The 12,127-nt window shown below is 39.9% G+C and overlaps 1 protein-coding gene across 1 annotated transcript in view; it reads left to right on the top strand.

Moving 5' to 3' along the window:
* The window catches only part of LOC117456877 (calcium-binding protein 8-like), a 201,904-nt gene extending 190,019 nt beyond the window's left edge, over positions 1-11,885 (top strand). Inside the window, exon 6 of the mRNA XM_034096726.2 lies at positions 9,225-11,885. Coding sequence (XP_033952617.1) covers positions 9,225-9,352 — 128 coding nt within the window. The 3' untranslated portion in view covers positions 9,353-11,885. The remainder of the gene's footprint in view (positions 1-9,224) is intronic.
* Positions 11,886-12,127: the final 242 nt, after the last annotated feature.

The raw sequence follows: 12,127 nt of genomic DNA, 5'->3' as shown, positions 1-12,127 counted from the left end.
TGCCAGGGGGCGGCTAAGAGGAGCTACCTTTTGCCGGTCCGCACCGGCTAATATGGGCTTTACTGTAGCTGAGTTACTTTCTAAGATGCGGAGCCGGGCTTCTATGGCTATGATTCCCGCCTCCAACCTAACAACTATACTACATTTAACACATGTATCGGTACCAGTAAAGGAGGTAGGGAAGTAACCAAACATGAGACAGTTAGAGCAGGAAATAGCATCCGAGGGTGGGGAAAGAGCCATGGCTAGCTATCAAGCTAAAGTAGTTACCGTTAGCAAACCCGAAAAGAGTGTAGGCAACTGTGGAGTTACAGTCGCTAAGAGAAGGAGAGTTGTGAGTGCTTAAGCAGTAGTAACGTGTGATTACAACGTCAGGCAGTTGCCGTGATCAAGAGTTTTAAAATGATCGATTAAGTTAAGATAATAAGCTATCAGCAACAGAACAGGCAAACGGTATACCCGGAGATGACAACAACAACAACTGGAAGTTACAACATGCTTACCGCAATAGTGGTCCGTGTAGAAACAGATTTAAACTTGCGTTTGTAATACACAACAAGGTGTGGGTAAGAACATATTTCCATAATGGCTTGTGTACAAACACTATAGCCAAGATGCTTCCTCAACTGTTTACTGTAGTTACGTAACCTTCCCATTGGCTAAAGGCTCACTCTCAGATAATCAATTTGGCTCAAAATCCTTATCCAGTCCTCACGTTCACGTTTTACATGGTGTGAGAGTCTGAATAGTAGCCTATTTGTCACTGAGAGTTTGCCAGTTTATGACACTGCCTTGATGCCTTGGCCAAGTAAAATGTAGCCGTCTCACTTTCCACAGTGCACTTTCTCAGTTTCGCAGTCAAGAGACATTTTTACTTACTTTAGTGCTTCTTGAGAGTTAAAAATAGAGTGTGTGAGAGTGTGAGCCATGTAGCTAAGGATCATTGGCCCAGCGTCTCCAATTACCTCGACCCGGTAAAATCATTTCAGCCGCTGACAGTCCGACAACCCGCTGCAGGGGGGAGGAGAGGGGAGGTACCGGCGTGTGAATCTTTGTCTCTACTTGAAAATCTATTTCATTTAATTGCACTCAAGTTATTTTGTCTTTAAAGGTTTTAGCATTAAGATGATACTGCTTCCCCCCCCCCTTTTCCCCACAATTACTGATATTTAGTCTCAACTCTTAATACTTAAATGTATTGTGGAAACGTTAAAAACACCTCTAAATAAAACTGATTGTAATTCGATAGCACCAAACAACACATTCAAATGGACCACCAGATTTTTCATCTGCTTTTAACACAATTCAACCTCATATTCTAATTGGCAGACTTTTAGAACAATTTGAAATAAGCAATAATCTTATGGGCTGGATTCTTGATTTTTTTAACCAATAGGACACAAAGAGTGAGGGTGAATGGGACCTTATCTGATCAAGTCAGCTCCTCCACTGGCTCCCCACAAGGATGTGTCCTTTCACCACTATTATTTATACTTTTCACTAATATGTGTCAAAGTAGGTGGGAAAATAGGACTATTTTAAAGTATGCAGATGACTCTGTAATTGTTAGTAGGCTCCAGGACAATGAGACGAGCCACGGCCCTGTCGTTGACGACTTTGTCAGGTGGTGTGAGGAGTCCTATCTGCAACTGAACATAAGCCAAACAAAGGACATGATCATTGATTTTAGAAGACATCCCCACATACATGAAGTCCTAACAATCCAGAATCAGAATGTAGAATTTGTGCAATCATACAAATATCTCGGGACAATTATTGACTCAAAATTGAGCTCTGATCCAAACTGTGAAGCTGTGTGCAGAAGGGGGCACCAGCGTTTTTATTGTCTTAGGAAACTGTTCTATTTTAACATTGACAAAACCATGATGATAATGTTTTATCGTGCTTTTATCAAGTCAATTCTGTCTTTTTCACTCATGTCATGGTTTGGTAACCTGACTTTGAAGAGCAGAAACTCTCTGAGTCAGATCATAAAGTGATCCAGCAGGCTGATTGGTGAGCCACAGCTAAACCTGGAGACGCTGTACCTTAGGCAGTGACAGCGGTTATCCAGCTCCATATTAGACGATGACTCCCACCCTCTGCACTCAGAATTTAAGCTTCTTCCTTCGGGCCGGAGGTTACTCGTCCCAAGGAGTAGAACGAAGCGGTATAAAAACAGTTTTATCCCAGCAGCTGTTGCACACATTAACACATCATAGGAGCGTCACACTGATGCCTATTTTTATTTATTTATTTAATTTTGAATTGTGAATATTGAATGTCCATGTTTGTACTAGTGTTTTCCTTCTTAAAATGTTTTTTAAATATTTTTGAGATTTGGTTGAGCAGGGTATACTTGTACTTTTACTAGTCCTTTATTAGAGATGTGTCTGTTGTTTGTGTTTGTTTTCAGTGTCAGGATGGAACCCTTGTATTTTTCTCTGCAAACAGAATCTACCTACGGGTACAAATAAATAACCTGAACCTGAACCTGAACCTGAACCACAACAGTGAATCAGCACTAAACAAAGACTGCTCATTAAAGCCTTCATGAAGAATTTAGTCTAAACTGCATGTACCTTAACTCCCCATTTCTTCAATCCTCACACCTTCAGTGTGTTAAGCAGATATGACATATTCAGTTGCATTTTTCAGACAATTGAAAGCATGTTCTAGAGATTCACACAAAATAAATGTTTTACTGGATAGGACACATCTTAACAAGTAAATAAACGTTATGTTACGTTACGTGTGATTTCAAATAAGGAAGTAACAGTATCTACATTTAGTTCATTTACTACTCCATAGTTCAAACAGGCCAATGACGCGGTGTATGGTAAATCTTTCAGATGCCTTGGTCTTCCTGTCTGATGTGTATGGTACACTCAGTCCTCTCCTGAGAGCTGTGACGCTCAGTGTCCCTCTCTGATCACTGCACAGTTTCCCGCTGCTCATTCAGATGGTATCCAGAGCAGAGCTGTCAGTGTCGCCCGGCAACACTGATGTGACATCACACCTCTAGTGTATTTCCTGTGGTCCAAGCCACAGTGGAGAATGACAGTATATGCAGTACATATTTGTGTTGAATGGCTCAACAGTATATTCAGTCATTGCTTGATTATAGCCTACTTTCTCTGCCAGTTATACATATATAAAGATACAAATTAAAATGAGACCCCATTTACATGGGAACGTTTGTGTTTACGCACCATATGCGTTTTCAAAAAAGTCTTCTGTTCACACGCATTCGATTCATTTAACATGTCCGTTCACACGAGACCTCTCGACCCGCTGGGCCTGTAACTGGCGCTGCTGCCGCCACAAAATACACCAAAAGCAGCGAAGAAGATCCCAGAGCATGGTTGCCCTTCTGTTTATGCCCTGCGGTGGATTTAGCATCATGTAGTTCATGTAATTCTCTATGTCCACTTGTTGCTGATGGTTGTGGTAGAGGAGCTGTAGATTTTGCACTAACATCTGTAGCATGGTCGAGCTGTAGATACTAACAGCATGGTCAGTAGCAGTAGCACTAGCAGTAGCTACTGACAGTAGCTACTGACCATGCTACAGCAGTGAGCAGCAGAGGTGGGGAGAGGCGGGGCTATGGCTTCATCTATCGGGAAATGATCGTATAGGGCAGTGTTTCTCAAACTTTTTCTGTCATTCCCCACTTTGGGGAATCTCATCGCTCCAATAAAATGGTAGGTCAAGCTTAAAATGGTCAAATGTATCGTTCTATAACAGGGGTCTCCAACCTTTTTTAGGATGAGAGCTACTTTCAAAAAATAAAACAAGTCGTGAGCTACTTTTACTCCTCTTTTTTGTTTTTTTGCAGTGTATATATTTAGCACATTTTAACATTATTATATGCTACCTTTAACCTTTGTGTGCTGTTTGGGTCTGTGGGACCCGTTTGCAGTGTTTACTAAAATTAAATGTAGCAATTTAATTATTTTAACCTGCTTTATTTGGTGGTGGACGTCACATCCTCTGGGTCCGGGGGCATGCACCCCCAGGAAGATTTTTTTTAAATGTTGAAGTTAAATGCATCAATCTGGTGCACTTTGAGCTAGGGCTGCTCGATTCATCGTATTTTAATCGCAATTACGATTTTGGCTTGCAACGATTATGAAAACAACATAATCGAAATAAAACAATTTTTTTTTTTTTTTTAAATAGGTTTTAGTTGAATTATACTTAAAGTTCAGGGTAATCAACTGTTAAAAACATACTTTTCAAATTATTTTCTTCAATAAATTGATGTTTTCAAAGTAAATGGTTAATCGTTTTTAATAATCGTGATATCAATTATTGACCCAAATAATCGAGATTATGATTTTTTTAATCGAGCAGCCCTACTTTGAGCCCAACATGAATTTATGGAAACAGCTCTCAACACTCAGATGAAAGGGAGCTGTATACTTTTCAATAATCCAAACATCTTTAGAATATGATCACAACAATCATTTAAACTTGTTTATTCTTATCTTATGTTACCTAGTTAGCATTCTTTCTTTTTATTTATGCATATTTGACTAATCCCTCCCCTTTTAAACTTTTTACTGTCCTATAGTACACATTGGAATGATTTCTTACTTGATTTTTTACAACTTTATTAAATAGATAAAGGTGTGCTCTCTCTCTTGCTCTCTCGCTCTCTCTCTCTCTCTCTCGCTCTACATTGCTTTTATTCCCGACTGCAACGCTGTTGTGTGTGTCTGTGAGAGCGTTTCGCGTGTGTGTATGAGAGATTTTTACCAGTGGCGAGCCTGTCTCTGAGGGCCTAAGATATTCTACAAAATAATATTTAAAAACATTAAAACAAATTATATTTGTCTTTATATATATTTTTTAAATATGTTTTTAGTAATATTTGTCATTAGTTTTACCAAAAATAACTTGATTAAATTGTATTTATAATAACATATCCAAAGAAATAAATCCTTTGAATCTGCCTATTCAGTTTCTGTTTGAATGTGAAGGGTTAAATGAAAGAAGCTCCTCTCTGCGAGTCTGTGAAGACAGGAGCTGATTGGACGTCCAGCTATGAATTCACAGAGGGCCAGCTATAGTAACTGAATGAGAGAGTAATGTCAAATGACAGTACAATTGACCAATCATATCATCCCTCTAAATGGGTGGGCTTTATTATCGCAGACTTTATGACAAGTTCCACCCGCTGTGAAACGTTTCTTGTTTCCATAGCAACAACAACTATCAACAGCGTAAACTCGCCTTCAAAATAAAAGCATGCCAAATTACACTTAAGACATACAACTGCAATGAAAGTAACAAACACAATGCAATATCCTTTTCAATTTCAAAGAACACAAATTGGGTTATTTACAGGTGTTGTTTTGTGTGGTAGAGGGTCGCTTTCATTGATGCGTTTTGCACCCCGGGCTGTTGTTTTGATATTCCACCAGTGTGGAAAAAAAAAGGAAAATAATAATTTTTTTATTTTTTAACATTTTTTTATTTTGTATTTCGTGACCCACCTATCACATCTCTGCGCCCCACCAGTGGGGCGCGCCCCACACTTTGAGAAACGCTGGTATAGGGCGTACACATGGAGCCGTTTGCCCCCCAAGAGCGTTCCGTTTGCTGATCTATCCACCTGACCTTGGGACCCGTTATCGTTTCCGCCGTTCCGTTCCGGCCTCGTGTAAACCAAAGGGCTATACGCGAGAGAAACTATGCGGAAACTATGCGGATATAACCCGTTTCTTCCTCGTGTAAACGGGGTCTAAGTGTGCATTCACTCCATGGATGTATAATAAGAACTGGATACAGCGTGGGAGGCGGGGCCTCATTCATTCCTATGAGAGCTGCTCATTGGCGCATGATGATAAAATGGGCCAACTTTTGAGAGAGCGAAACGTCACAGATTACCCGGCATGCCTGAGAAGTACCCGTATGTGCGCTTATAGAGCATGCGCAACTTTAACCACGCCGCCCAAAAGGCTCGTTCACATCAAGCACGTCAATTTGAACACGTAACAGCACCGCGTGTTCATGACAACATGGTACTGGATTTGTTATGATGGATTTGATATTAACGAGGCGGCCGCGGCAGTTAGCAGCTAGCGGCTAGCTAGTAATTATGCTAAATTACACATCAATCGTTATGTACTTTTATATTACGCTGATAACAGGATCTAGTGATATCCAAGCAACAGAGCTTCATTTAGCATGATACTTGTGTGGGTTGTACATGAAACCACTTGGTAATATATAAAAATGTATGTATTTTGAAGCCTGTTATGATCAATTGTGATTTAAATCTTTATCTAAAAAGTAAAGCTGATGATGGATTACTGTGGTGGAGTTAAAATAACAATAGCCTATTTCTCTTTGAAATGTGATGGAGTAAAAGGATAGTAACTGTGACTATTCATGTTCAGTACCCCACAAGTAACAAAAACGTATAATACTTGAAGGAAAGGTGTAAAATGTTTCCATAAATACCAATATCACACACTACAACACAGACTATAACACCCCTTTTTGTTAAATACCAACCATGTGTATATATGTATATATATATATATATATATTTATATATTTATATATGCCGCTAAAACTGTGTAATATACCAGGCTGCTAAATCCTCCAAACTGTTACAGTCAGAACACGTAACATGAACGTGCCGGGCAGCGCGGTCCCATGGGTTAGATGCGCGTTCATAATGCCGAGGGAAATAACTCTCAGAATAACGTTATTAGCACATTTTTACAACTTGAGGACCGAATGTTTTTAATAAGGGCTATACAAGTGTTCATACTGGGTAGTTTATTTAGTTTCAAAAAAATTATCCAACGGGTTACAGACCACTCTTTCCCCATGTAAGTCAATGGTAAATAGTGTTTCCGGGCCCAGCAACCTAACGGAAGTGTAGTACCGCCGTTTGGCCACAACGAATTTTCTCATCAGAGTCCGGCGCACTTCCTGGGGGCTTGATTCACACCTAATAGTCCGCTCTCTGGTGCGCACCAGACCACAGTTTGTTACATTGTTTCATTTTTCAGAAGGTTCGGATTGCGTTCACAAGGGAAAAACTCAAACGGACTATAAACTGTAAACACAAGTCATGTGCTCGGAAATGCTGTTCAACCATTGGTCAGACATTAAGGGGGTAAACACGCAAATCCCGGCAATTTCTACCGGAGCCTCCGCCATGCAGCATCGGCACTTTGGGCAGGTTATTCTCATGCTGCTGTTAATCTGGAGATCAACAGACACTAGCGGCACGCGCATATGATTATATAATCAGACAACGTCCGTTAAAAAACATTATAACACATATAATGAGAGACGCTCTGCAGTCAGGAGGGGCGTTTCACCGACGACAGGTGTTCTTACTTTTATGTAGCTGACGGAGAATTTTTACTTTACACGACACTGTTCAACACTTCATTCTGCTTCACTCTTTAACTAAACAACCGCGGATGTCTTGAAAATCTCTTTCGGTAAAGATTTTGAAGATATCCGCGTTCTTGTGACACGTAAATACTACGCTTCCTATGTTTTGGTGCAGACTGCGTTCACACCAGCGATGAACCGCTCCAGAGTTCGCAAGCAAGCGCTCCGAGACCACCTATTTTAGCGGACCAGAGTCCGGTTGTTTAGTTCACTTCAGAGGTCGCGGATTGTGTTCACACCGACCCAAATGAACCGCACCAAGCGGCTAAACACACCAGGGTTCTATTCAACAGGACTATACAAGGCAGGTGTGAACGCAGTCCCAACATCCTCCAACACACCCTCACTCCCAACCCGTATACACTCACTAAATAAGGAACGCTTTTGTCCTGGGTAGTCCTTGAGATTTCAACATGTAGATAAAGATATCAATTCAAAGTAAACTACTTGGTTAGCTTTATACTGGTAAAAAATAAGTATGATTGTAGAAACGTTAATTCAATCTGTTAGTTGAGTATGTGACGTGAATTAACATTGGACACATTGGATTCACAGAGGTAACAGACCCCAGTCTCCAGTTTGTATTCACCCATCAACTGCAGAGTCCTCCATGCACAGACTTTGTCTTCCTTTAATCCTTTACTGCAATCATAAATACTACAACCACTAGAACATTTCCTAATGCAGAATGAAGCAATAGGGGTAGATGGAGCGTCCCAGTTTGATATTAGGGACACTTTTATTAGCAAACAGGTTTTCAGTACAGACCTGTTGGAGCCTCGTCATGTTACTTTGTTATGCTAGGCTTTCCGAGCATTACCTGTCAATGTCCAACCTCTTATAGCCCAAGCCTTTGGTTTTTGGAGGCATATTCTGCCTTAGGTCTATATTCCATTGCTTTTCCAAACAAACCAAAAATCATTTTGACAGAAGCTAGACTTGATTTTTAAGACATCTGTTTTATTTAAGTTTGAATGGCATTATTCTCCCCTAGGGCAGAGCATTTGACACAGACTAAAGAAGTAAACACTTTCCTTCTGACTTTTGGTTAACTTGTTATACTGTAAACCACATTGAGTGTGTTTATAATGATTTGTTATTGCATACTATACTATGACGTGTTGTCATGTTATACTATATTGTATATATCATTTCGAGAACTTTTTTTTGACATACTTACGTGATTTTTGTGGCTAACTATAAAATGACTTTCTGTTACATATGTTACCATTTCACTTTTTTAGGACATTCCATAGTAGTACATTATTTTTTAACAAACTACTGTATACTGCCACTTTATATGATGACATTTTGTGGCATATACCATGATGCTTTATGTCATTTTCTATGACAAACAATGATTGGTATGGTATTTGTAAGACATACTACACTATGACTTTTTATAACTGGATATTTGTATGGTATTTTTTATAAAATACTATGCTTTTTTAAGTATTTTGATGACATAGTATAGTACTGACTTTATTGTGAGAATGTTATGTCTTACTATAGTATCCCATTTTTGTTATTATTTATTGAAAACTATAATATTAATTTCTACATTTTGTTGCATATTATTTGATGATTTTGATATTTTTAATGATAAACAACTCTTTTGTATATTGCTTTTTTATGACATATAATAGGATACTTAGAGTTGTGTGTACCTTTTCTTGTGCTCCCTCTGTTTGTCTTCATTATCTTCTTTCTCTGGTGATAAATTCAAACATGTCAGAAAAAGAAGTGTAACCGTCTTTAAGCTGTCACTTTCCTGTGTCTCCTTCTCATGTCTCTCTCAGTCCACCCTTCAAAGAAGAACCGTCAGACATGCGTGAGGAAGAGCCTGATCTGCGCCTTCGCCATGGCGTTCATCATCAGCGTGATGCTCATCGCAGCCAACCAGATGCTGAGGAACGGCATGGAGTAGCTCCGCCCACTGAGCAGGGAGCAGCCTGCATGTGCATGCCAGGCGGTGAGATCATATCCCTGCTGATAGGAAAATAACTAAAGGAAGAACACGAATCATCGAGAAAATACATTTTTTAATGTTTTCTTCGTTTTTTTCCGAACAAGTGGCACCTCTCCACCTGAAGCCAGCATGAGGAGTCATGGAGGCTCCTCCCCCTTTACTCTGACAGGGACACTCAAGGGCTGACATTACACATAATACTCTGTCGTGTATGTTTCCTTGATGCAATAAAAAAAAGTAACAAAAAAAGAAGCTTGAGTGCAGGAGTTCAGAGCTGCAGACCTGCCACCCAGCAGGAGTCTGATGAGCCACCAGGACTGACATGGAACCACGGAAAGGGAACAATAGTTATTTTCTTATGCTTCCTGGAAGTATAATGATAGACCCGGCTGTCACTCAAGCAGAAAGAGCCGTACGTCACAGTGCTCCAGCTCTCCAACCTTCTATTTCCATCCCCTTGGCCTTTGGCTGGTATAAAGTGCTGGCATCAGATCATCCACCCACACCAAGCAGTCGAGCGTGCAGTCAGAATGTCGAATGGTAACTCCTGGCCTGTGTGTCGGCCCTGTGATATTCATTTTAGAACACACTGGCTCAGAAATGTGGTTTTTAGATCTCCTCCTTCACTGTTGGTTGAACACTGTTAAGGTGCAAAGAAAAGTTGTCTTTGTCCTGTTCAAATAAAAGATCCACCCTTTCATATGACAGGGTGGACCTTTTGTCTCTCCTGGGTAACACGCTGGAATTATGGAAGTTGGGTTCAAACTTGGTAATGTGAAAACATGCAGTTTGTAAATGCTGTAAGGTCTACAGATAGATGTACAGTATATATATATATACACATGTAAGGGTGGATTTATTCTATACAAATCTATACAGTATGTTATGTTAAAATGAAAAGGAATTATAATTGATCAATCTATGACCGTTCTATCACTGTTGCACATTTTATGAATTTGAATCCATCATTTAAACTAAAAACATTTATTTAGCATTCAACATGTTCTCATTTTTTAATGTCCCTATTGTGTGAAGACCACAGATAAAGAACTGTGAATCTCATCAATGTATGTAAAATAAGGGTCTTCCTAACAGGTTGATTCTGACTGAGGAGTGCTCTGAATTCCTGCTCTGACATCATCACGTCACATGTATACAAACACCTGTTATCAAGTGCATGAGATCAAGTAAGCGTCTTTTGTAAATACACCTGGTTCTGCTGTGTGTGTGTGTGTGTGTGTGCGCGTGTGTGTGTGTGTGTGTGTGTGTGTGTGTGTGTGTGTGTGTGTGTGTGTGTGTGTGTGTGTGTGTGTGTGTGTGTGTGTGTGTGTGTGTGTGTGTGTGTGTGTGTGTGTGTGTGTGTGTGTGTGTGTGTGTGTGTGTGTGTGTGTGTGTGTGTGTGTGTGTGTGTGTGACTGTCGGTGCTCTCTTGGGTTCAGAGGGGGAGGGGGACCAGCAGAGAGAGAGGTGGCTGCCCCATTACAAACAGGTCAGGAGGTGAAGACCCCCTCTCCCCCCCCCCCCCTCTTGCCAAAGCCATAGAACTCCACAGAGGTGACCCAGACACAATATAGACTATTTAACGTGTTCCAATGTGGAAACACAAGATGAACCTGAAACATGTCTGTCCTGTTACATTTGGTCTGCTCCTGTAATGTGTTTGCACCTGTCGTCCATTCCAGGGACATGGTGAAGAGGGTTGTAGGGTGGGGAAAGACTGCCATCTAGAGGGGAAGGGAGATGTGTAGCTGAAAGCACTTTGGCAAAGCCAGGCTTTATATTCACAATGTCTGACAACTGTTGATGTTAAATGTTATAATATGAGGATGTTTATGTATGTACGTAAATGTTGACTTTGATCTATCAACACTGTGGGTAGAGCATTACTTGTATTTGAAACAGAATATATATATATTCTTGCCTATGGAAGGAAAATCACAAATAAATTACTAATATTACAATTTGAAGACTGAGTAAAGAGCACTTTGTGCAAAGACAGTCTACATATCACTGTAGGTCACACTGGTGTTGGCCTTTCTTGTATATGAACAGGTAACACTGATTCAAATCATGTTTTAAATCATTTTGCAGCAGTGGTGAAAATGTCCCGCCAAATTCACAGCTAGTCACTGCTAGCATGTTAACTGGACAAACATACATTTTTCTTTGAAAAAAAGCATTGTAATGTAGATTTTATTTGTGTTTGTGTTTTATTTGAGCTCATGTTACTGTGAACTGTCCTCGCCCCTGCAGGACAGTTGCGTGTGTAAAGGATTTTATTTTGGAGGGGAAACGCACAGTGTCTCTTCAGTAGCATGGTGTTATCGTTATGTGACTTTGTACATAGCTAGTAACATAGCATTTGTATTAGACAAGCACACCCTAAACATACTTTGCATGTGTATTTAAACATGTAGACTATAGAAATACTTTCAGTTGTACTATTTATTAGAGGCATATTAATTATGTGATTGTAAATATGGAGATCTGTACAAAGGTCAAATGATTAAACATTGATGCAATAAAAATGTGTTTTTTAAAATGGTGCTTTATGGTTTATTTGACTGTGTGGTCATTAGCAGCCATGATCTATTCCCGGGGGTCTGCGGGGTCTTAAAGGTATTCAAATAATGAATCAAATTAGATCTCAGTACAGTATGTATTTTTCCAAAGAGTACGCTGACATTTTTGGCTTTAGGCTACTATCACTTGTTATGACTTTTTGAAGCCATA

Source organism: Pseudochaenichthys georgianus, chromosome 13 (genome assembly GCF_902827115.2).
Source record: "Pseudochaenichthys georgianus chromosome 13, fPseGeo1.2, whole genome shotgun sequence".
Taxonomy (NCBI): Eukaryota; Metazoa; Chordata; class Actinopteri; order Perciformes; family Channichthyidae; genus Pseudochaenichthys; species Pseudochaenichthys georgianus.
Note: the sequence above shows the minus strand (reverse complement) of the source record. Positions and strands in the feature narration are given on the sequence as shown.